Source organism: Paramormyrops kingsleyae, chromosome 9 (assembly GCF_048594095.1).
Source record: "Paramormyrops kingsleyae isolate MSU_618 chromosome 9, PKINGS_0.4, whole genome shotgun sequence".
Classification (NCBI taxonomy): Eukaryota; Metazoa; Chordata; class Actinopteri; order Osteoglossiformes; family Mormyridae; genus Paramormyrops; species Paramormyrops kingsleyae.
The window spans coordinates 6,584,583-6,611,712 of record NC_132805.1 but is presented as its reverse complement, the minus strand read 5'-3'; the positions used below and the strand labels follow the sequence as shown (position 1 = coordinate 6,611,712).

The 27,130-nt window shown below is 45.1% G+C and overlaps 1 protein-coding gene and 1 non-coding gene across 2 annotated transcripts; one reads left to right on the top strand and one right to left on the bottom strand.

Moving 5' to 3' along the window:
- cgna (cingulin a) lies at positions 1 to 26,876 on the top strand. The gene is made up of 21 exons (XM_023843227.2): positions 1 to 202; positions 7,200 to 8,250; positions 9,344 to 9,441; positions 9,801 to 9,870; positions 10,227 to 10,334; positions 12,027 to 12,151; positions 12,256 to 12,388; positions 12,544 to 12,756; positions 13,386 to 13,534; positions 15,952 to 16,072; positions 16,310 to 16,522; positions 17,768 to 17,989; positions 19,066 to 19,314; positions 19,801 to 19,971; positions 20,169 to 20,330; positions 20,430 to 20,519; positions 20,793 to 20,876; positions 21,225 to 21,343; positions 21,646 to 21,754; positions 23,498 to 23,661; positions 25,155 to 26,876. The coding sequence occupies exons 2-21, from the start codon at positions 7,201 to 7,203 to the stop codon at positions 25,297 to 25,299; spliced, it is 3,795 nt and encodes a 1,264-aa protein (XP_023698995.1). The 5' UTR covers positions 1 to 202; position 7,200; the 3' UTR covers positions 25,300 to 26,876.
- Positions 14,428 to 14,509, bottom strand: trnal-aag (transfer RNA leucine (anticodon AAG)). Its single transcript has one exon. It is a non-coding gene; the product is annotated as a tRNA-Leu (tRNA).
- Positions 26,877 to 27,130: the final 254 nt, after the last annotated feature.

The window sequence follows — 27,130 nt, the reverse complement described above, 5'->3', positions numbered from 1 at the left end:
GATAACTATTATCGGTACGAAAGGTAACAGGTTGTTACAAAAGCGAAGTTGTTCTTCTGTGTAGAAGTAATTTTATTTTTGAGGTGCTGGAGTTTTATTATATTTTAAGTAATACAAGGTGTTCTAAAAGTTCATTTAACCGAAGGTACCACAGAGGACCAAACACTGAGAAAGAATACGGATTCTTCTAACTTAACAGCAGGTACAGTAGATGTCTAAGTTTCTCACACTAGCAGTGATAAACTGCTGCTAGTTGTTTGTTTATCTTGTAATAGGTTTACGCCATATGTAATAAGTTGACTTTCTGCTGTAGTAACTCGTCTGTAAATCACTAGCAGTTTTGCTTATTTTATTCAAGAGTATTGTTTATTTTGTTAAATGTCACAGTTGTCAAGTTGTTGTTTAGTTCGTCAGCTTGTTTGCTTATTTGGAGAGCTAGACATCCATGGTGACACATCCTTAAAACAAATACTTGCATAACTGGTGATTATTGTGGCTGTCAGAATGTGGGATAGTCTGTGAGCTATGACTGAGAAGGGCGTAGGGATCGCGGCACCTGTCTACAGTACAGTACGTCACCCTCGCGCGACTTTAGCCAAGTAGAAGGAGGCAAGTTTAGTTTTTGTTAAATATTGGCCGCTTTATTTCGTGTCACCTTGTCAGCTTGCCCGAAGGCGGCTGCTTGCACGCTGGCATCTATCCTACACTTCGACTCGGTAAAGTAACAGATACCAGAGTTTCGCTCGAACTCTCGAGCTTCTCAGTCCCTGGTGTGACGCAAGTGAACGTGCGCGTGTGAAGGAAGGTGCGAGTTTCTGTGCGCTGAGCGGGAACTGGGATGCGCGGCTCCGGCTCGGTATTGTCATGGGGGGCTCGCTTCACATTATCAGGAGTCATGTGCACCTGGACATCGGCTATTACCTACTTAACACTTTATGCCTGGACTATGTCCCTTAAAATTCTTACACAAGGTAGTTTATTTATCATGGTAATAGTTGATGGTTTGTAATATTTGTTACAGTTGCTTTGCCTGGAGTCCAGCGTTATTTTTTCTGTGAAATCCAGCTTGTTAGAATGTTACAAATAGCACGATGTTACAACTATGAATATATCTCACTGCCGGTGATGTTCCTTCAAAAAAATGAGGAATGTCTCGAGCTGCAAGAGTGTATTATTCTTCTCTATATGGTCCACTGGAGATCTTTTTTGTTATGCCAATGAGGCACTTTTCAATCTGTGTGAAATAAATGCTTGATTGTTTTCCCGTGAAACCAAGCAGAAGGGAGAAGTGAGTGAGGGAGATAGAATGGCCTGAGAAGAGCTTTAAAGAAAAATGAATCCATCATGATGACTGTAAATCTGTAAAGATTACTGTATATTTTAGTAAGTACTGTACATTTCATTGCTGAACCTGGGGAATATTACATGTTTTTATGTCTATTAATAAAATCAGATTTAATGTAATTGGTACAGGTAATATATTTAATGATTTAATCTGATGCTTTAAAATAATCGTAAATGTGGTGGGCTTTTGGGATAGATAAATACATTTTGAATAAGTGTAACTACAAAAAGTGCTGAGGTGAATTTTAAGTGTTTAAGAATACTATGAATACCATCAGGAAAATCTGACAGTTGTAATCAATACCTTTAAATGGTAATTGATACCAAATGAATAACTTGAGTATCAATATTGAGGTATCGATGCTCACCCCTGCTACCAGGATACCTACGTTGTAATTTAGAATACTCCCTGGAAACATGATCCTTATTTTGTTTTTTTTTGTGCAATTTCCTTGAAAATGGTACATCAACTATTAGTTAAACTGGTGGAACTTCAGTGTGATAAGATAAGTGTATCATAATTAACATTTTATCTTACAGGCTGCCTGAAATACTCTTACCTTATTTTTAAATTGATTAGGCACAATCTCCATTATTAAGAATACTTGCACAGGACTTGTTTTTTTGAAAATATATACCATTTATATCAGCTAGAGTAGTTTTGTCATGGGAACCAAAACTCTGTAAAATGAGAGTGAATACCAAAGGTTCTGACAAATGAGTAATCTTATGCTGTATATAATGGTAAAAAATAATATCTTATGTGAAGTGACCTTATTATTGGTGGGTGGTGTGTAGCTCAGTGGGCTAAGCCTTTGTGGCTGTGCTGAGAAGGTTGTCGGTTCAAGTCTGGGCTCAGCACGTCATTTGGCCTAAACGCCCGCCAAGCTTGCTCTCACCTACAGGGGACAAGATGGGAGGTAAAAAGAGAATTTCCCCACACGGATCAATAAAAGTGTAATCGTTATCATTTGGTTCACAAACTTACTGAGTGAATAAGTTACAAATGCTGCACCGTGTTCCCATAAGTAGTCAGCATGTAAAATGGTGCCCTTCATGTATTACTCTTCTTCACACAACATGTGATGCAGCGGAGACATAATTATTGTGGCGGCTGTATGGTTTTGCTCCTAGAGACACTTATCTTGTTATTTTAACAACTGTTGTTTGATCTATTCTTGTTTTAAGGCTCCGTTTGTCATTTCAAATCCTGATGTTTTTATGTTTTCAGTTTCAGAGCCAGTGGCTCTTTAGGTAATTGTCTAGATCCAGTAACTACTTGAGTGTAATGGACTGTGAGAATTTTTGAGTCCTCTTCCAGGTCCCTAACCCTAACACCCCTTTGTACTCCAATAATGTAAACATACACTGCACTGGATATCAAGAAGACAGGCAGCCCTGGAAGAGAGAGCTCTTTTGTGTGTGTTACTGATAAGTTCTGGACTGGAATCTTGGAGGCCAGTCCTTTTTCGATCAAGAGTTGTAGCCTGACTGAGAGACCGGCGATTTTAAGGTTCTGTTGATCTCTTGTTTGAGAGTTCCAGGAATTTGGCTGCGTCTTGCATGTGTATGTATAGTTTTTAATAGTCCTTTATCAAATTTAACAATATATTCAATCATAATGTCATGTTTTATGCAGCACAATATTAAGTTATAGATAACAGCTACAAGGACACAGTGCAATGTTCACAGTTTATGGGTCTGACAGGAAGTTATTGGGCAGCAGGACCAGTTAGATTCATTTTTTTAAACTCCATTTATTCATCTTTGTGCTCTTTGCCCTACTCTTCCATGCCGAGTCCAAGACAAAAGCCAGTTCAGCTGCGTGAGACCAAGTGGTACACTGTGGGCGCGATTAGTGCTGAGGTGATGTGGGCTAAATCTGTCCTATACTATCAGAAGTTAAAAGTAACTATAGATTTGTCTCTTATATGGCGCGTTCTCTACTGTATTTGGAAAGTGCTGATTTGAGGTGTCATCTGCGGCGCTTCATTTCCGTCAAATGAATCCAGCTTCCCTACTCTTGATTGCTGATTCACCACACAGTGACTGATGGTCTACAGCAACGTCACTTCGGCATCCTCTTGAGAATAGCAGAATTGTGTGTAGCCGCAGTGGTGATTAGTCAGGTCCAGGTCTTGTAGAAGTACTGCTGCTTGGCTTTTGTTTACGTGTGTTTTTTTTTTTTTCTTTGTCATTCATTCATCTTCTAACTGCCAATCCAGTAGAGGGAAGGCTAGAGCACATAGCACTGAACCCCCTGAATGAGATACTGGTTCACTGCAGGACACATACTTTGAGATTCCAGCTTGTTATCGGATTGTGGCAGGAAACCAAAGTGTTCTGAGGAAATCCATGCAACATGAATGGTGAGACTGAAACTCCTGCCTCTGGAGCTGTGAGGTGACATTGCCAGCCACTGAACCACACAGGTTATATTTATAATTTCTAAAATGTATGTATTCTTAGGCCCTGCAGACTGGCTCAGCCACTGTTTTGTCATTCGGAGGTTACTGTTTACAGTTCAACTGTGTTTTAACTGTTTGATAGATAGTTCAATCTTTCTTGCATAATATTTCAGATTCGGCCTGGTTTCTGTAATGAGTTACATAAGGTTTTTTGTTGCTATATTCGTTATTTGTGATCTAAGCATGTCAGAATGTTGACATAAATCACTGGGACAGACTGGCATGAAAGACCAAGGAATTCCAACTGCATAATTAAAAGGAAACGACCATACAAAGCCCCATGAGCACAAAAGAGAGATGGGTCAGCACGCGGGACAGGTCCAAAGGGAAGAGCTCCAGGCATCACAGCTCTCATTTTCTGCTCCATGTTGTTTGGACAATATGATGGGTCTTGCACTCCCCTTCCTGCCCCGAGGCACACTGAGGGCTGCTGTGTGCCCCAGGCTCCTGCCCTCAGTGACATATTGGCACATGGACACACTGAGGAGGGAGGAGTCTATGTTACATCATGTAGAAGATGTCCGGTTTAGGCTGGGCTAAACTGGACTATTTTAAAGCATTCTTTCCTAGCCTACTCATCTCTGTATAAGTGGATCTGCATATAAAGGCTTGCCCAGGCAGCAAATATGCTTTATTTTACATTCCATAAATACAAATACATCGGAATGCTTCTTTCCACATATTTCTTCTTGCTCTTTTTATAGTTTTATAGGCTTGAATCAACAACCTTCCAATCGCAGGCACAGAGGCCTATCCCAGGCTCTGAGCCACACAGCGCCTGCTTGTCATGTTGTAGTTGTGGAACTTCTGGAGGAAAGTCTGAAGTTGAAGGAAATTTTAGCCCACAGAATTTGTCTGCACCATGTGGGAACACCTGTAATTCCTGCACTGTCCCACACGTGGCTGCAGGGCCGTATATGGGTGTCTCCACGGTGTGCCGTACATGTTTGTCGTACATGTTGCCGGTCCAGCAGAATGTGGAGGCGAGGTTCCCTTCTAATGGGGGAGGCTCCTGGAAGGTGGGGATGGGGATCCAGTGGGAGGGGGAGAACATGGGAGAGACGAAGCGGTGGGACACCAATGAATCTGGGTGGCTCACGGCTTGTAGCATGTGGACATGTTGTGAAACCGTGACAGCTGTCACGCGCTATACAGAAAATGCACCGATTTAATACTTATGTGGCTTTTAAAAGAAGGTAAAAGGGAAATAAGGGCTGATTAACAGTGAGACAGGAATGTGGATGAGTGGGGCCAGTGCAGGGCAATTGCGGCCTTTTGCATGACACAGGAGGAGGTGTGTGCATGAGCAGTCAGTAAGCAGGAACAGCAAGGACAGAGTTTGTCGATTCCTCAAGCTGGTTTCTGTGACTCATTTCCCTGTTAGTCTTGTTGCCCGCAGGTGCCAAGGGAGAATGCGCATGCATGCGTGTGTCAGGGTTAATGATTGACAAAGGTCGCAGGCAAAGTCCTCCTCAGGACTAGTTTCAAGGTAAATGGCACAGGGACTATAAGCTGCAGTCCCCTGGGGCCACTGCCAGCTTCCTCATTCCTCAATTAGTGACTCACTTGGAAGGAGTAGGAGAGGGAGTCAGGGCACGTGAGGCTTCTCTGTCATTGGTGCATCCGCCTTAGCGTGTGAGTATGACATATTCAGCCTGCAGTGCACTCCCAGGGTGACGCGCTGGGCTTAGGAATGCCAGTCTGTCCCTGGGGTTCAGTGGCTCGTGCAAGTGTTGCTTGTTTTTAGCCCGGTGGGCTGTTCAAATTGTTAAACCTGGTGTCATTTGCTAGCCTTGGCTTCCTCAGAGGTAAATACGGCAGCATCGGTGTTCTGGAACATGCTGGCATTGTAACAGGGACACCGCACTGTTGCTGCAGTAAATGGTCATTGACCAGTGCTGCGTCTGACCATGTTTGTGCTGTGTAAATACACGGTAAAGAAATTTCTAATCTGTCAAACAGAATAATAAACTGAAGAAACACAGAGCTGCACCCAAGTGTGTAATTCAGACCAACTACACTGCAGAGACTGAATCCTTTGGGTCTTCTGAATGAAAATTGTGTGTGTGCGTCTCAATGAGTTATTCCCTTCATTTCAAAACCATCACAATCACAACACAGCCCTAAAGTATAAACACTGAAGAGGTGACCCCCCCCTCACCCCGCATGCTTTGGTTAGTTTTAGCTGCATTGATGCCAAACTGTAGCTCTGCCCCATGCAGCATGAATGCTGCTTCTCTCTTCTGCACAGTTATAGAGGCCTTTGTGTGTGCATGCTTGTGCAGTTAGGCTAAATGTATCTCAAGAAATTAAAAATCAGACAGATTGAGATTCCTATGTTGGTTCCCAGAAGTAAATTCAAGGAATCGGTAGATCTCTGAACCTCTAATTTCATTCAGTACCGAGAGGTGAGCATATTTGACTGGGGAAAAGTGTAAAAACTGGCCCAAAAAGCTTCAGGTTCGACTTATCTATTGTCTGTTCAGAAATGTCATGTTTAAATATTGTTTTCACAAAAAGTAAAGGATATTTCTTACTCTTTTTGCCAAATTGTGCATTGTCCTTATTCATTTAAAAAACCACACTGAAATAAGCTATTGAAATGCAATGATTTTCTAGCATTATTCAACTAAAATATTGGCTAATTTCACCCTGTTTATTAATAGAAACCTACTCACTGCTAGACTATGTACCAGAATAAGAAAAATCATAACGAAATCCCACAAAATGAACGTGAGATCTCCTCTCATCAGGACAGGGGTACCCCGAAAGCTTTGTCACAGAAATCTGAATTTTTGTTGTCCATATGGTATTAAAATAAAACATTGTGATGTATTCAATTTAATCTTGGCCAATATTTAATTTTTGTCTGCTGGCAAGTGGTACTTAGTTTTATTCAAATGCATATTCTTATCTTGTGCCTGATATGTTTCCCTGGCTGCTGGGAATAATGCACAAGCCAGGGGGAAAAGCAGCGGAACCTCTAGTTTTTCAGTAATTTTAAGGTGGCTGAGTGAGTAGCATTAACTCACTGCTCTGCGGATATCAGCTTGTATTTAACCTAATACATCTGCTCCCATTGCGTTTGCTTCTAAAGACCTTTCGTTGTCTCTGTACCCCTACAATGCGACTTAATGTTTTCAGCTAACCTTTCCTGGTTTTCAGAAATCGGCTCCCTTCACCAGTAACTACCGCTCTTGTTGATACTGGCTGGTATTACTTGCTTTTTGTGATCATGCTTGTTCTGTCTTCGCAAGATCATAATCAAAGACAGGTATTCATTGTTGTGACAATGAACCCATAATTTTTATCCTTTAGACTTTTTTTAAATATGTGTATGTGGCTCAGGATTCCTGCATTCTAATTACGTATTCTATCCGGCTTTAGGATGAGTGCTGCCTCGTCGGACCAGAAGTCTCAGCTGGACTATGGGGTCCAAATCCGCTTCATCAATGACCTCCACAACACCGGAGGGGGCGCTCCTGTCAGGTCTCGGGGGAGCAGCAGCAAAGGCACCTCCAGCACCACCTCCTCCAAGTATGGTGTGGCGGTCAGGGTGCAGGGGATCGCGGGACAGCCCTATGTGGTCCTTAAGGGAGGCGAGAAGGGGGACTCCTTTGGGGTGCAACTGAGAAGCCAGCCCCGAGACTACAACTTCCCCCCAGCTTATAATAGTCTACCCCGGACTAACGAGGATGGAGAGGCCCCCGGACCATACCACGTGTCCGCTGAGGGGAACAACCTCCGCCGTGCACGTTCCCATGGGTCATTGTTGGAAAGGGAACCCACAGAGGACTATGAGGAACCCCTAAGGAGACCCCCAGGGGATGGGCACTCGGGAAGTTATGGAAATTTGGATGGGGCTGTTGGTGTAAGAGGTGACAGAAGGGAATCCAACCCCATGCTCTCAAATAGAATGGTCCGGGCCAACTGGACTGGATCATGCCAGGCAGGTCTCAATGGGTCTTTAGATGGAGAAGAAGGAAGACCGGTGACCCAGTACAGGTCCAGGGAGGCTTTCCCAGTGCCATCTACAGGTAGTGCTTGGGAGCAGCCCAGTAATGTCGTGGACACAAACTCCTTGGCGCCCATTAACCGACTTATCAACCAGTTTGACGGCAGCAGTTTCGGCAATCAAGCCAGGGGGCGCCCCCGAGCTCTGGAGCGGCTGAGTTCCGAGGAACGCAGGCGTGTACGCAGTCTGGACGCCTACGAGAACGTGTCAGAAAGATCAGTGTCGCCCTCCGTCTCGGCGTCCCCCCCAGACCACCACAGCTCCCCGCTGTCGTCCAGCACCTCCCCCTACAGTAGCCCGGGGCGGAGTGCTGCATCTGTGGCCAAGGTGACAGCCCTGCCGGCTTCGAGGCCAAACTACAACCAATCTGTTGGGATGCCTGTTGCCAGGGAGACCGCTCCACTCACTCAGACAGACACACAGGTTAGTGAATCTGGGTCACTAAAAATGTGTTGGTACTTCTTATGAACTAAATCTATAGGAGCTTGGCCCTAAATTGTAAAAATATAGGGAAGCAGAATGCCAAGTATACAATACAGATACTTTTAAAAAGGCTTTTGACCCAAGAAAAGATTAGAAATATTATATGGAATTCCTCCATTGTCCTCCTCCTGGTCCGCAGACTTGCAGTTTGTCTGTCTGCATTGTTGGCTGTAATGTGCCTTTCCCCTAATGAGCCTGTATGTTTCCCATATGATGGCACCCCATCCTTCAGTAGTGTGCCTTGGGCGCAGTGCATTCTGGGTTTGCACCCTGGCTTAGATTAACCCTGCAGTGGATCAGAGCTTCTGGGAAATTTAATGATTGGGGAAGAAAAAGCATTAAATGGACTGGAAGAGGTGTGATGCTGGATAATTTGAAGAATCAGAAAATATTAATACATTTAAATATTTGTTTTATTTTTGTTAAGTATACCTGAAAATGATTTACTATGGGGTTCATTTTACAAGCCCAGCTCAGACAAGCCCCAGGAACCTGATAGGATTTGTATTTTAGATCTCTGATTTAAAGAAAAGAAGCAAGTAAATAGTTTAACACCTATCCTTAAAAAATACGCAGTGTATGAAGGACACAATGAAAGGGTGGTAAAGATGGTAAGAGCTCATTATAGGATTATTTTGAACTCCAGTAAATCTAGTAGTTCCAGATCAAAGACTTCAGGAAAAAAAAGGAATTCAAAATGAGAGGATATGAACAGAGAGCAGGTTATAAAAGAATGTGAAGTGCTAAAATTTCCTCTCTACTTTGCATTGGCACCATGGCTCTTTGTAATATACCACATGTTACGTAATTGTTAGTACGAGCTTCTTCCTAAAATGGTCACATTTCCAGGTGACACAAGGGTATATGGAGTCGCATTAGAATGGGCAAATAAAGCTTAAGATGACATGAGCAGACACTTGACTGAGCGACTTAAGACGCCTCCCCAGTTTTTTAGTTTTTGTGTGTTTTTCGGATCGGTCTCAGCTGTTGGGGTCTCTGAATTACCTTGGCAATCATGTAATCTGTTTCCAAGGCAACTCCTGACCTGCTGAAGGACAAGGACCAGAGCTTGGAGCCACTGGGGGAAGCAGACAAGGCGAAGCAGATGATCTACACCATTCTGAGAGATGGGTAAGAGCGAGCAGCATGGATGTGATGTTTGGCGTGAGACATGGCTGCAGAGTTCCCTGGCGCCCCACTTTCGGTGAGGTCCGATCTGACTCTGGAATGACAGACGTAACAGAACCCACGCAGGTGGACTGTATCCCCAACTTAAGCTTAATGCAGACCTTCCTGGCCTATCCAGTAACCAGCTAGTGTTACTGGCAAATGCAGCTTCTCGCTTCTGGTCCAGGAATGGCCGTAACTGATAGTGGCGATAAAGCGATGCTGTAGTCAGGTGATGTTGTAGCTTTGGGGGCCGGTGGGGGCTGTATCAATGGTCTCCTTTATAACATCTGTTTTTTCCTGTCTCCTTCTCCATTTCTAAGGAACAATGAAAGTGTTTCAGCCACCAAACGCAAAGTCGACCTAGTCTTTGACAAGATTCAGGGATTGAGGGTACGAGCTTTATTATTGTGGATAAAGTACATAAAGTTGAGACCTTGGTTTAGTTAACCCAGTTAATAATACATGGTGGGTATTAAGCATTATTTTGGATAATTTATGTTCTGTAGGTGAACTTTTGCACAGTGACAGAAATGATATAGTTGTCTGTAGGTGAAGGTACATTTTGTGTGTGTGTGAGAGAGAGAGAGAGAGAGAGAGAGAAGATGATTTACCTGTGTGTAGTGAATATGCCTGTCTGTGGTGACATGTGACCCATGTACGCTCTGTGTTTATAAGAGAAACAACATCTCTGTGTTAGTATGTACATTCTGGTAAAAGTGACCTGTGTGCCCTTCGTATCGTATCAGTCCAGTGGAGCCGCTAGTGAAATTCCCAGCGAGGCTTGGAGGAAGGAGAAGAGGGATCTGGAGAGGAAGCTGGCAGACCTGCAGTCTGCCCTCCAAGAGGAGCGCAGGGTGAGTGCCTGTAGGGGGCGCCACAGTGTGCACCTCACCCAGTCATGTACCATGCCATAGGAGAGACAGGCTAACTCTGATTCAAAATGACATGACCTCCAAGGGATTCTGACCGGCAGGCCTGGGCTTTGACTGTCCGTCACGTATGTCCGTCTTTGGCCATCCCGGCAGCACTTTACTCCTGAGAACAAAGACGCCTTTTTCTGAGGTGGTCCCCAGCTGACTGACTGCCACTGCCTCTGGGGACGCAGTGAATAACAGCAAGCTTCAGTCGCCACCTGCAACCCCGGATGGCGCCACTAGGGGGCTTGGCTGGCGATCAGCTCCAAGCCCGGATGGTTCTTGTCCATGGTAATCGGTGTGTTTTGGTACCATGTGCTTATGGGTTACCTTGGGGTGCTGAGCACAGGTGCAGTGACATCATGGCAAATGAGGCAAACGAATAGCCACACAGAAAAGCATTTGGAGCGGAGAAATGCTCAGGAGGTGAGAGGGAAACTTTCCAGGAGTCCTGCAGATGCCTGTGACTCTACCTCAAACCCAGTCAATCTTAACCCAACCGACTCTTTTTGGTGACCTTAATTAAAACCTAATTAGAGTTCTTAATTAGAGAAATGGGCCATTGGAACCTTGCACTGAGCAGTGTTGGCTGGGCCCCTATGGAATAGGCAGTCATGATTTTTTGATCCAACATAATTGCTCTGGGCATTCGGAACATTAATTAAAAGATGCCAGTAATATCGTTTATCTGAGGTGTTCTGGAAAGACTTTGGGGGGGGAGGGGGCAGCCCATTAAAAGCATTCTAGTTCAGTGATTCCCAACCTGCTCTTTGGGAACCCACAGACGGTCCACATTTTTGCTCCCTCCCAGCTCCCTGCCAGACGGTCCACATTTTTGCTCCCTCCCAGCTCCCTGCCAGACGGTCCACATTTTTGCTCCCTCCCAGCTCCCTGCCAGACGGTCCACATTTTTGCTCCCTCCCAGCTCCCTGCCAGACGGTCCACATTTTTGCTCCCTCTTGGAAAACACTGTCCTAGTTGAAAGGGGATTATGTAGCACCTCAGTAAGTCTGAGTGACTAACAGTATGGCTGGAAGGAGAACAGACAGAGACAGACTTATGTTTAGTTCACTTACTTTGGCTCGAACATCCTGCTTGCACAGCAGGCTGTCAGTCTTTTTTTTTTTTTTTTGGTGTCCTAAAATGACAGGAAGCAAACAGAGCTCTGTTACGTAAGTGTCACACAGCGACCAGACTTTGTCATTATGCCAAGGAGTCGGTGATTTGTTGTGTGTATATATACACCAAATTTAACATCCAGGGGTCTCTCATTGAGTTTGCATGTTCTCCCCATGTCACGCGGGTTTGCTTTGGGTACTCCAGTTTCCTTCCGCAGCCCAAAGACATGCTCTTAGGCCGGTTTGGATCTTCAGATTGCTGGTGTGTGTGGCTGTGTCCTGTAATGGACAGGCATTCTTTCACTTCACGTGAGCTCTTGTGGTCATGAATATTTGCGCATACATCCATTTTCAGGCTGCTTATCCTGGCGAGGATCGCAGTTACAGTTCATGGTTTATTTTGTTTATCATTCGTTGGGTTACACATTTCCACTTCTTCGTGGATGCTGAGGTGGAGGGTTTTGTGTGAGTGCTGCAGTGATCTTCCCTCTGACGAGGCGGTTTCTCGCCGTAGAACACGCAGAAAGCCAGCACAGATCGCAACCTGAAGGCGGAGCTTGAGGACTGTCTGGATGACAACCTGCAGCTGAAGGAACACCTGGACAGGAAGAAGACGGAGCTGGACCAGGCCCAGACTGAGTAAGAGAGGAGGAGTCACCCTTCTGTTTACAGTGTTTTTTTTGTAGCACCTCAATGTGTGCAGGTACATCTCCAGCTTCATGCCCTGGGTCCCTCTCCCTTAGCCTCACACAGCTGAGGATTGAAAGGGAGTCTGCTGAGTCACGGGTTCGAGACCTGGAGGACCAGATGGCTGGCTTTCAGGAGGAGCTGAGGAGGGAGTCAGATGGCAGAGAGCAGCTGGACCTTCTGCACACGGTACCTTTATGGCCCCCTTATGTGTCTGTGCCCTGGTCTATGTATATCAGAGGCCTGATGCTCTTCAAGGCTCCATGTGTGACCCCAATATCCATCTATTCACTTTTCCTTTCTATGCCCACACCGTTTTTCTCCTGTCCTACCCATGTCTTCAGGAGCTGATGTCGGTGAGAGCGGAGCTGGCAGAGGCGGTCATGGTGCGGCAGCGCCAGGAGGAGGCGCTGCGGCAGCGTGAGCGAGAGCTCACTGCCCTGAAGGGAGTGCTGAAGGACGAGGTGTCTTCTCACGACAGCCAGATTGAGGCTCTGAGGGAGCAATACCAGCAAGACATGGAGAAGCTGAGGAGCAGCATGGAGCAGGTTTCAGTGGTGAGAACACTCATGGGGGGCTTCATATAGGTTTTCTGTCTGAGTACTTTGTATATGACAAGCATGGAGGCACATACAGTAAGTGAGTATTATTGAAGTATTCAGCATTCAGCAACCATGCATTATGTGTACTGTCTTTGCTACGTATTTGTTTTGCACTGATGTATGTTCGTCCATGCTATACATACATGCATGCATACAAGTTAATCTAATCTAGTCTAACGTAGGGTTGCAAAGGGCTGGAAAATTTCTGGAAATTTTCCTGAAACTTTCCGTTCCATGGGAAGTTAAGCTGGGGAATTTTGGAAATATTCCACATTAGAAACTTTCCATGCGAATTAACGGGAAAGTATGGGAATTAACAAGAATATTCCTAGAATTTTGCAACCCTAGTCTAACGTACAGTGTAATTGGCGGCTGGTTCTCAGTAAACTTACCTATGTAAATGAAGGCTTATCCAAAAATGGAGAAATTTATGCAGATAAGAACATCTAGATCTCTGAGACATGGTGCAGAAATCAAACTTAGAGGAATAGTTTTCCACCAACCCACTGATTGGCATAGAAATAGCTTCTGGGGCACTCGGCCAAATACCCCAGTGACTGGCTACATTCCCTTCCTTCTTTTAGTCCCAGCTCGGCATTGAGGCGGAGCGCCAGCGCGTCAACTCCACCATGCGTGCACTTCAGCAGCAGCTGGAGGACTGCAGTGAGGAGAGCAGCCACTGGAGGGGGCAGTTCCAGTCCACCCGAGATGAGCTGCGGAGCAACAAGCAGGAGTGAGTTTAGTCACTAACCGATGCTTACATCGATCACTCCTCTCATAAGCATGCACACCATGCACCCTGGTCCTTTGAAATGGTCACAGAGGGAAATAATCTATACAAAACGTCTTAGGAGGAGATTAATGCTCGGTGGTTCAGTAGGTAGCACCATTGCCTCACACTTTTACAGTGGGGTTCGAATCCCACCCTCTTTTAGGGTGGGGTTCGAATCCCATCATCACTATGTGTGGAGCCACAAAAGACACAGAGACATTTCATATGCACCACATTCTCTTTCACACCGGTCCCATACCACTCAGGACACAGAAAATAATCACATTGGACACCCACATGCTTTTTTTTGTCAAGGAAACTTCATGTAGGGCCATACATACATATAGTGGGATTTTAATCCAAGGAGACTGGAGCCTACATCCAGTGCCTTAGACCACTTGGCCACACCACCCCTCCCTTTTCCTTACTCCAGCTCATATGAGCAGCTTTTACATCCATTGGGTATCCTAAGATGCACCGCTTTGTCTTTAGTCATGGTTGAACACAGGAGTAAATCACATTTTATTTTATTTGTTTTATTAAGGATCCTTAATGCATGTAGAGACCCATGCTGGTAACGAGTTAACTGTGGCAGTGGTGGGATTTGAATCCACACCTCCGCAGAGACTGGAGCCCAAATCCAGCCCCTTAGACCGCTCAGCTACACTACCCACGAAACAGGACTTACCATCGTCATGTTGGCAGTTCTTAAACTTGGTACCTTTTCCTTGCAAATTTTATGATCTCTTTCCTAAAAGATGTTTGATGCCAAACCCTCACACTATGCATCATTGTACTTGGTCAGGCCAGACACAGACTCATGCTATTGGACGTATACGTAAAAGCAGGACCTCTGGCAGTGGTGGGATTCGAACCCACGCCTCCGAGGAGACTGGAGCCTTAATCCAGCGCCTTAGACCGCTCGGCCACACTACCCCTCTGTAGATTGAGCAGCTTGCACGTCCTGTATGCCGCTTTTTTCTTTCATGTGGGTCTCGTATCCATCTCCCAATGTTTTGTGAATTTTATATTTCAGTCAAAAGCTTTGGCACGCCACAGGTTTAAACCACTTTTCTATTTATTTCATAAACTTCAGATTTTTTGTCCTTGTTAATCATCGGCAAGTTTAGTGAACAATTATAAATAACAATACAAGTTTCCATTATAACATGGAAAGAGTATATACTGTAACAGTGCATGTCTGACATCCTATTAACTGGTTGTGTGTTGACGGCATAGTCAAATTCTAGGCTGTCCTTTAACTTAGAGACCATCTGGCTTTTATTTTCTTCCAAGTTTGTGGCAATTAAGAATATATTTATTTTGAGTTTCTGATCTGAATAAGTAACTGGAAGAAGGAAAAGTACACAGCAGAGCTGTAGGGTTAGTCACAACATGGGTGTTCCCCCACTCTACTAAAATTTAGCGTGATTATGAATTAAAACTGGAATTAAAATTACCTTCAGAAATTACTGTGCTCTACCCTGGCCAAGTGACGCAGCAGGTTTCACTGTGTACACGCTGCGGACTGAAAAGCAGTTACTGTCTGTGAGCCATGCATCCATGCCCTAACCTCTTATCAAGTACTGAGTTATGGGTGAGCGATCCCAGGGAGCACAGGACAAAAGGCAGGGGAACACCCTGGATGGGAATGCCGCAGGACAGGCACATGCTGCAGCCAATTTAGAGAGGCTGATTCACCTAATGGTGTGTCCTTTGCACTGCGGGAGGATGCAGGTGCACCTGGAAGAAGCCCACGTGATATGGGGTAAATTGGGGCGGGATTCTAACTCCCAGACCTAGATGTATAAGGCTATAGTGCTACTCCTTGAGCAACCATGCTGGGTATCTGTATACTGTAATATAAATGTCTACCACCTTTTGCTGTGTGTATGGGCATGTGTATGTAACTGAAATATACCGAAAATCATTCGTTTTTTTAACGAGGATAAACCTAAGTGCACCTCGAGGTTATGTAGTAAGTATCATCTTGTGAACAAGGACATAGATGGAGTGCTGTGACAGATGATTACAATCCCCTTTCTTAAACTTAGAGAGATGGTTTGGGATGAGTAGGATCAAGAGAAGTAAGAGCAACATAGGCAGCTTGTGTCCAGAACGCCTTTGGGATTGTATTCCAGGTGGCTGCATCCATGCCATGAGTCTGCAGTGCTGTCATCAAAGCAAAAAGGGTGCTGAAGAGTGTAATATTTGAGATTTTTTGAGATGTTGCACACTTCTCCTGGTCATTGCAGTATTTGATATCAATTATTTCATTGCTTCGAGGCCTTTTACTATAAGGTGACATAGCTAAAATGGAGACGGATGCATTAAAATTAGGAGTGTCCAGATTTTTGACTGGTATTTATGTTATGCAGGTTGCTACAGGCTCGTTTGGAGAAGGAGGAATTAGAGGAGGAGACTACGGAGCTACAGGACAGGCTGACTTCAATGAAGGAACAAATGCCTGATCCCAGCCACATCAACACCCTCACACAGGTATACACACACACACACTGCACATGTGTGTGTTCATATCTTTGTGGGGACTCTCCATTCATTTTTATCACACTGTGGGGAGACTTGGTCCCCATCATTTAATGTAAAAATGACCTACACACACACACAAACCTAACAAACATAAGTCAGCGTCCTCTTGACACAATTCAACATGACAAAGCATCGCATAATGTCGTAGTACCTTTCGCTTAGCGACTAAACGTTCTTCGTTTGCAGGACCTGGAAAAATGTCGGGCTGAACTGAAGCAGGCCAGAGTTGACCTGGAGAAGCAAAAGCTGGAGTGTGACAAAAAAAGGATGGAGTTACTTTCACTAAAGAAAACAAATCAGGAGCAAGAAGCAGACCAGAAATACGAGATTGACAGACTGAAGGACCAATCACGGAAAGACAAAGAGGATCTTGCCAAAGCACTGGATAAAGTAAAGCAGGTATAGTTTTACAAATTAAATGTTTCATTTAATATCAAAATGAACTGTATGTATAGTGAGGTGGCACATTGGCTTCAGAGGGTAGCACCATGACCTCACACCCCTACAGGTACATTATACGCACAAAAGTATTGGGACACACCTCTTAGTCATTGAATTCACTTGTTTAATTCAGACCCATTGCCATAGGTGTTTGTGAAAGAATGGGTCGTTCTGCAGAGCTCAGCGAATTCAAGTGTGGTGCTGTCATAGGATGCAACCTTTGAAATATGTTAGTTTGAAATTACTTCCTTGTAGATATTCCACAGTCAACTATAAGTGGTATTATTGCAAAGTGGAAGCATTTAGGATCAACAGAAACTCAGCCGCAATGTGGCAGGCCAATTAGAATAACGGAACAAGGTCGTCGAGTGCTGAGGCATATAGTGTATAAAAGTCAGCAACACTCTGACTCAATAACTGCAGAGTTCCAAACTTCCTAACCCCAGCTCAAACACAGTGGGTCGGGAGCGTCACGGGTTGGGCTCCGCTGGACTCTGGAGCAATGGAAATGCATTCTGAGGACTGACAAAATCACTCTTCTCTGTCAGGTAGTCTGATGGAGGAGTCTAGGTTTACCGCATGCAAGGAGAATGTTACCTGTCTGACTGCATTGTGCCAGCTGTAAAGATTGGTGGAGGCAGGATAATGGTATAGGGTTGTTTTTCAGGGGTTGGGCCAGGCCCCTTAGTTCCAGTAAAGGGAACTCCTAATGCTTCAGCATACTTTGGAATTTTCTAGAACTGTAACCGACACGAGTAAAATTACATCGATTAGAGGTTCTGAGTGTCAGTTTTGATTCATTTTCTTAATTGATTAATTGTCCAGCCCTAGCTGAAGGTTATCCCAAAAACCTGCATACACTGGCCCTCTGCGGATAAGATTGCCCACCCCTTGTGTACAATTTAGATGGCTGCTGCACCTCTGATCTCCCTGTGTATGTTGGGGTTTCCTTTGGTTACTCTGGCTTTATCCCTCAGTCCCAAGCCATACAGATCAGGTGGATGTGGGTCTGCATTGGTGTCACAGTGTGTGATTGTGTGTGTGTTCCTCTGATGGACTGGCGTACCATCCAAAGTGCACCCTGCCTCCACTCGCTTGCTTTGACTATGCATTTAATAAATGATTCTGGAAATGGAATATATGTCATATGTGTTTAATATAGCTGCACCCGTCTTTTTTCTCCTCCCCCGCTTCCTCGCACAGAGGCCGGACCCTTCCGTGGTGGAGGAGCTCCAGAAGGAGCTGCAGGAGTGGCAGTCCAGGGCAGAGAGGCTGCAGGAGAAGGTGGCCGAGGCAGAGCAGCAGCTGCAGGGGCAGTGGCAGCGACTGGCCGCTGCACAGACAGAGCTGCAGACGCTCCGAGACGCTGAGCAGGAGCTGCAGGAGGCCAATGACCGACTCAAGGAGAAGCACGGCCGCCTGGAGGTTAGACATGCCCAGTGTCTCCAGCTGTTATCGGACCAACCCAGTCCAGCTGCGATCTCTACCCTCTCATGGCCCACCTCCAGATTCCCATGTTGCTTCAAACTGCTAACGGCTCGCAGCCTGCTAACAGCCCACTACCCAGTCCCCCCCGCTATAGCAGCCTGCTAACAGCCCACCTCCCAGTCCCCCCGCTATAGCAGTCTGCTAACAGCCCACCTCCCAGTCCCCCCGCTATAGCAGTCTGCTAACAGCCCACCTCCCAGTCCCCCCGCTATAGCAGTCTGCTAACAGCCCACCTCCCAGTCCACCCGCTATCGCAGCCTGCTAACGGCCCACTACCCAGTCCACCCGCTATCGCAGCCTGCTAACGGCCCACTACCCAGTCCACCCGCTATCACAGCCTGCTAACGGCCCACCTCCCAGTCCACCCGCTATCACAGCCTGCTAACAGCCCACCTCCCAGTCCACCCGCTATCGCAGCCTGCTAACGGCCCACCTCCCAGTCCACCCGCTATCACAGCCTGCTAACGACCCACCTCCAAGTCCACCCGCTATCGCAGCCTGCCAAAAACACTAAAAGTTTCATGCTTGCTAGCTTGGTGGGAATTTGATCTGCGATCTCTCAAGGTAAAACTGACATGGACACAAAACTTCTGTTAGACTATGTAGGACTTGTGTCAGTGGAATCGACAATATGGTTGTGATTGATGGGAAGAACAAATTTAAATGTCAGAAAAATTGCTAGCTAAAAAACAACTAAATCCTTTAATTATCTCAGTGTATACTGCCCCCCTGTGGCCATCAAATGCAAAATACGACACATGCACGCAAAATGCAGTTATGAAAATACTTTTAAAAAGCAATAATAATACATTAAAACACACACAAAAAACAGTTTTACATTTTCAGTTTTTTGTGTGTGTGTTTTGCACTTCAGGGCCACCATGCTAAGTAAATGCTATATACATAATTGTTACTGTGCATATTTTGACTTCTGTAACCTTAGTGTATAAAGACTATTAGTCATGTCCGTATGAAGCCAGTGGCCTGTACTCTGTCCCCCGCCTGTCCATCAGGTACAATTGCAAACAAGCGCATCCCAAAGCTCTGAGACTGAGCAGGTTTTGGAGGAGCAGATTCGGAGTTTGCGAATGCAGCTGGAGGATTCCCGGCGTATGGGGACTCGGCTGAGCCAGGAGAAGGAGGAGCTGAGCCAATATCAGCGGGAGCGGGAGCGACAGAGGGAGGCGCAGCGCAAGGAGGCTACGGAGTTGGAGGAGCAGAAGAGAGCACTGGAGCGCGCACTGGACAAAATTAACAAGGAGGTAAATGTCGCAGCTGCTGTTCGTCTCAGTATGCGTGGAGGTGTGTGTCACTACACATGCTGTGAATGAGATGTGTGGAACAAACCCGTTAACACGAAAACATCAACATAACTACAGTAGGAAAGGTATGTCTCCTGTCCACTGCTGTTCTGAAGCAGATTTAGTTCACATCCTTTGTGTGAAAGGTTTAGAAACAGTCACCAATGCACAGCTTGACGTTGCAATCAGAACAGTAGAAGCATGTTTGTGCAAGTTTTCTTTCATTTCATCCACTAAATGGCAGCAGAACACTGGTCCAAGTGTTATATGGGCTTACAGCTGTACATAAGGTCAGATTTGACCTAAAATTCAGAGCCCCTGGGCGTTAACCAAGGAGGTTAATACACTTGTATTTAACTGTCTGTTGCTATTTGGTCTGAAACATCTCAATGTTATTATTATTATTTTTTTTTTTACTTCGCAAACAATCCGTGCTGTGGCCCCCAGATGGAGCAGCTGAGCTTGGAATCACAGCAGCAGGTGCGGTTACTGGAAGGCCAACTGGAAGAATATAAGGAGCGCTGCAGAAAGGAGGTGCAGGACACCCAGAGGCAGGGCAGGGAGCGGCAGGCGGAGCTGGAGAAGGCGCAGGGTAACCTGAGATCCCTGCAGGAGGAGGTGAGGGAGAAAAGGAAGAAAGGCCCAATAAGATGGAGCAGCAAGAGAGTGTTTGTGCTTCTCTAAGCCCATTATGTTCGCTTTTCCCCCGTGGTTTATAATCGGAGAACAGGCTCCAACTTGTCAGCTGTGAGGCCTCTACAGGTCATAGTCTGTGAGTGATTCAGAGAAAACACTCTGTGTGGCGATCGCTGCAGGTGTCCCGTCTGAAGAAGGAGCTGTCACTCTCCACGGAGGAGAGGGAGACCCTCCAGCTGGACAAGGAGCTGCTCGGCAGTCGTCTCAAAAACATGGAGGCGGAGATGGAGTCTCAGCGTGGCTCTCAGACGGACCGGAGCAGGGAAGTGCGGAGCTTGGAGGTAAGGCGTTTCAGGCTCTTCGCGTATCGCGTGAAGGGCTGAGGAGGTTCCAGTTGCCCCATGTATGTCATGGTGTCCTTTCAATCTTCTCTATGTCAGGATAAGGTGAAACACCTCCAGATGGAGGTAGATGAGGAGAGACACACCGTGGAGCTGCTCACGGATCGTGTTTCACGCAGCCGTGACCAGGTATGACTACCCAGACTTTAAAAAATGATTATGGACCTTGCCAGAGTGAGAACTGGCCATGCCCCTGGAAGCGGAATCCCTCCTTTTAGTCAAATCAGAGTCATGTCAGAAACTTCCCATCCAATAGTTATCCTAAGACCCACAGGCAGTTCATATAAACTGCTTCGTTTTCAACAATGGCTGAACACCACAGGAATGTCACAGTGGACACTCAAGTGCTTTTTGCTCTCAGTTTTTTTAAAGCAGTTGTCCTCACCCTCCCTTTTCGCTCAGAATGAGCAGCTGCGTGCTGAGCTTATGCAGGAGAGGTCATCCAAACAGGATTTGGAGCTGGACAAGAACTCCCTGGAACGACAGGTACGTAACTGCAACTGGAACTCTCCTTTGGTTGGAAACATAGTCACTTAAAGTTATAGTGGGATGCAAAAGTCAGTTCTGTCCTTACATTTACTTTAAAATATTTAGCAGATGCAAGTATTCTGTGCTTAAAACAGGGTTAGCCAGTCCCTGGAACAGCTGGGGTTTATCATCCTGCTGAAAGGCTCACAGGAACTGAACCAGAAATCTTTCGATTATGGGCCTGCTGAGCCACACACCTCCTTGTGTCCTTCCTGGGGGGTGTGGTCACTATGGTGTCCCTTTCCCTTCCTTTTTGGGGATGTGGTTATTTTTCTTTGGTATTTGTCTCACTCCCATTTTGTTCAGATTAAGGATCTGAAATCCCGCCTAACAGACATGGAGGGACAGTCCCGCTCTTCAGCTGGATACTCCCAACTGGAAAGCAAGGTTCAGGAGCTGGAGGACCGGCTGCACAGTGAGGAGAGGTAAGGAGAGTTATGGGCCACAGTGTTTGTATGATGGTGGTAAACCCTCAAAACAGGCATGCTAGCACTGCATTACTGTGTTAGTCAAGTGGGCAAGTAACTTAAGAATGCCTTTTCGACTAGAAACCAGAACTTTCACTTTGTGCCACTTTTACACTACTTTTCTGGCATTTAGTGTACACACACACTCCAGTCATAAAGGCTCTAAGATGGACAGCGGAAGAAATGTCCTCTGTCTGCATCTGGCAAGGCCAGTGGCCCCTGGAACGGTTTGTTGTTACAGTGCTGGCTTTGTGTTTCAGAGAGAAGAACACCCTGCTGGCCTCACAGCGTCGTCTGGAGAGGAAGCTGAAGGAGCTCAGTATCGCTCTGGATGAGGAGAGGCAGCAGCACACTGACCAGAGAGACCAGGTACCTGAGCCCATACACGGCACACTGACCAGCGAGACCAGGTACCTGAGCCCATACACGGCACACTGACCAGCGAGACCAGGTACCTGAGCCCATACACGGCACACTGACCAGCGAGACCAGGTACCTGAGCCCATACACGGCACACTGACCAGCGAGACCAGGTACCTGAGCCCATACACGGCACACTGACCAGCGAGACCAGGTACCTGAGCCCATACACGGCACACTGACCAGCGAGACCAGGTACCTGAGCCCATACACGGCACACTGACCAGCGAGATCAGGTACCTGAGCCCATACACGGCACACTGACCAGCGAGACCAGGTACCTGAGCCCATACACGGCACACTGACCAGCGAGACCAGGTACCTGAGCCCATACACGGCACACTGACCAGCGAGACCAGGTACCTGAGCCCATACACGGCACACTGACCAGCGAGACCAGGTACCTGAGCCCATACACGGCACACTGACCAGCGAGACCAGGTACCTGAGCCCATACACGGCACACTGACCAGCGAGACCAGGTACCTGACCCCATACACAGTACACTTACCAGAGAGACCAGGTACCTGAGCCCATACACAGTACACTTACCAGCGAGACCAGGTACCTGAGCCCATACACGGCACACTGACCAGCGAGACCAGGTACCTGAGCCCATACACGGCACACTGACCAGCGAGACCAGGTACCTGAGCCCATACACGGCACACTGACCAGCGAGACCAGGTACCTGAGCCCATACACGGCACACTGACCAGCGAGACCAGGTACCTGAGCCCTAACACGGCACACTGACCAGAGAGACCAGGTACCTGAGCCCATACACGGCACACTCAGTTTCCATGTTTTTATTTTTGCTCAGACAAAAAAAATTCTTAGTTTAGTGTCTATATCTCTCGTTGTTTGAAACGACACAAAAATTCCCTTTTTTTTTTCCCTGTTGCCATAAAGAAAGCAAATGTACATACACAGAAAAGGGGATAATGTACATACACAGAAAAGGGGATAATGTACATACACAGAAAAGGGGATAATGTACATACACAGAAAAGGGGATAATGTACATACACAGAAAAGGGGATAATGTACATACACAGAAAACGGGATATGGCGAAACGGATATAATGTCCACATTGGCCATAAACAAATTTATAAAGGTATTTTCTGCGGTTAGCTACACCGGATCGGTTCTGCATCTGTCCCAAGTTCTATTGAAAAATAAATGTATAAACATCCACTGACTGTTGAACAGAGAACAGTGTACACAAATTCTGGCACATGAAAGCAGGGCATCAGACACAAAGAACAGGAACTCACACACCCCAAAGCAATGGCCTCTCTGTTTGTGGGGGGAGGGTTGCTGTCAGAAACCGCATTTATGACCAGACTTTCATCTGCAAATGTTTTTACCTCTTTTAAAGTTGCAATGAGCCATTTAATTCAATGCAATTCAACTTTATTGTCACTATAGTACGCAGATGTACACATATAATGAGAAGTGTCTTATGACTCCTACAGCTGGTGCAACGAGTTTAAAGTAGAATTACAGAATACAGTCCTACAATAGAAGAATAACAAGTAACAAGATAAAAATTTATAGAAACTTGGGATGTTACATATGCAATAAAACAAAATAAACCAGGATGCAGATTTAGCAGTGGTGCTTAGCTAATCCTGCCCCGAGCACACTGCAGCACAGTGATGGCCCTAACCCCCCCCCCTCCCCCCCAGCTGACCCTGCGCATGAAGGCTCTGAAGAGGCAGGTAGATGAGGGCGAGGAGGAGGTGGAGCGACTGGAGGGGCTGCGCAAAAAGGCAGCCAGGGACCTGGAGGAGCAGCTGGAGATGAAGGAAGCGCTGCAGAGCCGGGTCACGGCGCTGGAGTCCGAACTCAAGTGAGCAAAGCCTTCTGAACACTTTATGGAGGAACCAAACCCCCCCCCGCATCACTCCCCAAATGTTGAATACATTGTGCTCTGTCTGAATCACAGAGGGCAGATTACAGCACATACAGAAGGAAGACAGTAGGCCTCCTTCCTGCCAGTTCAGCTCAAAGTGTTTATTGGCAAAATCTGTCAGGCTCACTGTCCAAAGCTGTGGCACAGAGCACTGCATGCACACACTGGATTTTACTGCGCGCTGAGATCGGGAGGGAGTCGTCTTGTACCCTACAGGCATCCAGTTCCCCGGTGTGTGTAGGACAAGGGCAATTCTTAGCAAACATGGAAACCAGCTGTGAGTGCTAATATACTTCAAAGTAGGAGATATAGTTATCACAGTAACAGATAATATACTGTCACCTCTTCACAGTGGTGAATTTTGATGATCCCACTTTTGACTATTTGCGAGTTGGCCGTGGACAAGGCATCTGCCAAAACTATATAAACAATACTGAAAATGCTTTGGATCACTTAAAATCTTATCTTATATAAATATTACTGTGATTTCATATTTAATAGTGTAAGTGCATACTATACCCTCAATATTAAAAGTCTTTGCTTGGGACCGACACGCATCTTTGTCTCAGCAGCCAGCCTCACTCACGTTTTAGCCGAATCTCCTGTTTCTCACAATAACTTAAACTTTTGTGGCGTTGATTTTTCATTACAATAATGGATACAAGTATTATCACATTCACAGGGATCTTCTACCTCTAACCTTCACGAATGGGAAGAGGCAACTGTAAAAAGTATTCTCTTAATGAAGATTTGATTCCTAGATGAGACTTTTATACACATTAAGACCAGCAGGGGGCACCATGTTATTGGTTTGTAGTTTTTTATATGATGATTAACTCTGAAGAGTTTGTCTTCCCAGTGTCGCAGTTGCTAATAGCATCAAATATTGTATATCCAAAACTAGTTTTCAAGTATTTTATACTTATTCTTCTTTTCTGAAAATAGTCAGTTTGGAGTGTTGAAATGCATCATTGTGTTGGAGTCGTAACTGAAGAATTGTAGTTCCAGAATTGTTTAATTTAACTAGTTTAATTTAAGTATAAAAAGCTTTCTTGCAATTACATTCAAGTTGGAACAGCAAAAGTTTTTGTTGAAAGGATCCACGACACTTTAATCATTTTATATTTATTCTCAATAACATGCAGTATACTATCATACAATATAGGGACCAGAGGTGGAGATTCCAGGTCCAGAGAGTACAAATCCAGACCAAGATTTTGTTTCAACCAACCGGTTGTGTATAAAGAGTCACAGTCACAGAGTACTCAACTGGTTGGTTGAAACAAAATCTTGGTCTGGATTTGTACTCTCTGGACCTGAAATCTTCACCTCTGATAGTTCTGTTTATTTCACATGGTACCTATGTGCTTTATATAAGATGCATGAAATGTGTGTATTCAGTCATATTATGGTGACTGATTGTTTTTCAGGCGGAAAGCACAGCAGTCACACCGGGCAGCACTGGACCACAGCACCCTAAGCTCTGATGATGATGACGACGATGATGGACTCTATGATCATTCCAGCATAACCTCCATATTAACTGAGAGCAACCTGCAGACCAGCTCTTGCTAGAGGAAAGGAGGGAACACATATATTGGACAAAGCATGTAACAATCACAATGGTCATTACACAGTCACAGTGGTGACACTGGACATATGACATTACACTAGACACTGCATCTTCAGACAAAATAGTGAACCTGGTAAGACATGAACAGGGAGGATTAGTTGCTAGTGGAAAAAACACAAACCTAGTAAACACTATAATAAACTGACATTGTACTTGGTAAAGGAATCGAGGTAAATAGAAATATAATCTACCGAATGGGTAGGAGAAGGCAAGATATTTTAGGTTAAATACAGGACACTAACAATAGGGGGAGCTGTTCCCTCTTCACATACTTTAATCGAAGGTGGAGTTGGCGTTTAAGTGGGAAATATGAGTTTACTGTTTACTGTACAGAAGATGGTTTGGCTTGGACTCCTCTCATAGATCGTTCTCCACTAGTACTGCCGTGCTAACCCTCCAAAGCAGATGACCCTGGAGATCCTTAGATTTAAGGTGCTCCACAAAGTGAGCCCTCAGACATCTTCGTGTCCTGCTGCCCGACTCTGTCTTGTGTGGGAACCCAGCTGCACCTATTGTCTGTACAGAAATAGTCTCCATTGGTCTCACATTGGTACGCTGTACAAATCTGACCGTGGTTTTGATATGGTTACTTTTTGCAAGCAATTTTTTTCCATGTTTTTGCACAGACGGTACGATATATTGTACTTTAAGTTCGGTACGAGTGAGTATTGAGTGACATAATGTATTCAGAATTTGCCAAATGAACACAAACGCAGTCTAAGTACAGACCTTTACATGGTTTACTTCTGTTGAACCCTGCAACCCTGTTTAACCAAATTTGAGTCAACCTGCACTTAGCACTGGATTCCCACTATATTACTTGTACTGGCAACATATTTTACCGAATATACATTTGGGTGTTTTTCCCCATTTCATTATCTCTGTTTTCTTTATTTTAAAATCAAGCACCTTTATGAATTTTGTGTAATCTCAGTTGACTCTTCATTAGCAGTCAAGTCTTAACAATATTGTTCATAATGCAGCCATACTTTTTCAATGTTTTGAAATTATTAAAATTATACATGATTATTGTAACTATTTATTAGCATGCTGAAAACTGAACAGCAGTTTAGATATTTAATGAGAAGTCACTACACTACAATCAGTATAATCCATTTCTGCAATGATTTTATAATGGTTGATTTTACTTGAAAGTTTGTTTACTGATAAATGTTTTTTATCTTTTAGTTCAGTGGTTGTCAACTGGTCGATCGTCAAGAGATTTAGATATTTTTAGCTGATCGCATAATCCCCCCCTCCAACTATCTGTGAAAATGTACTGAATGGATACCATTGCGATTTGGCAGCTTGCCAGAGTGTTTTCTTTATAATAATGTCTCTCACTGTAAAAAGGTTGGAGACCGTTGTTTTACTTTTTTAATGTGGTGTAACCGTCTTCTGGAATTGGCCCAAAATTATTATGCAAATCATTTTAAACTGTGAAATTGTTTACAGCATTTATCTTACCTTTTCAGTTATTATTTTTTTGAAAATAAAATAAAATGCTATAAATGAGGAATCTGTTTCCTGCTTGTGGATTGTCCATTTTTTTTAGTCCCAACAAACATATCGGGGGAAAAAAACAATGTGTTTCTCCTCCATATTTTTCCTCTTGTTTTCAAATTTCACGCATAAGCATCTGATCATGCTAACACATACAGTACAATGGGCTCTGTCTATTGATTGTCAGTTGCACAGGAAATGAAGAGACCACCAGTGTGATGTTGCTGAGCCTGTAACAGCTATCGATCAGTGCTGATGAATGCCATGGGA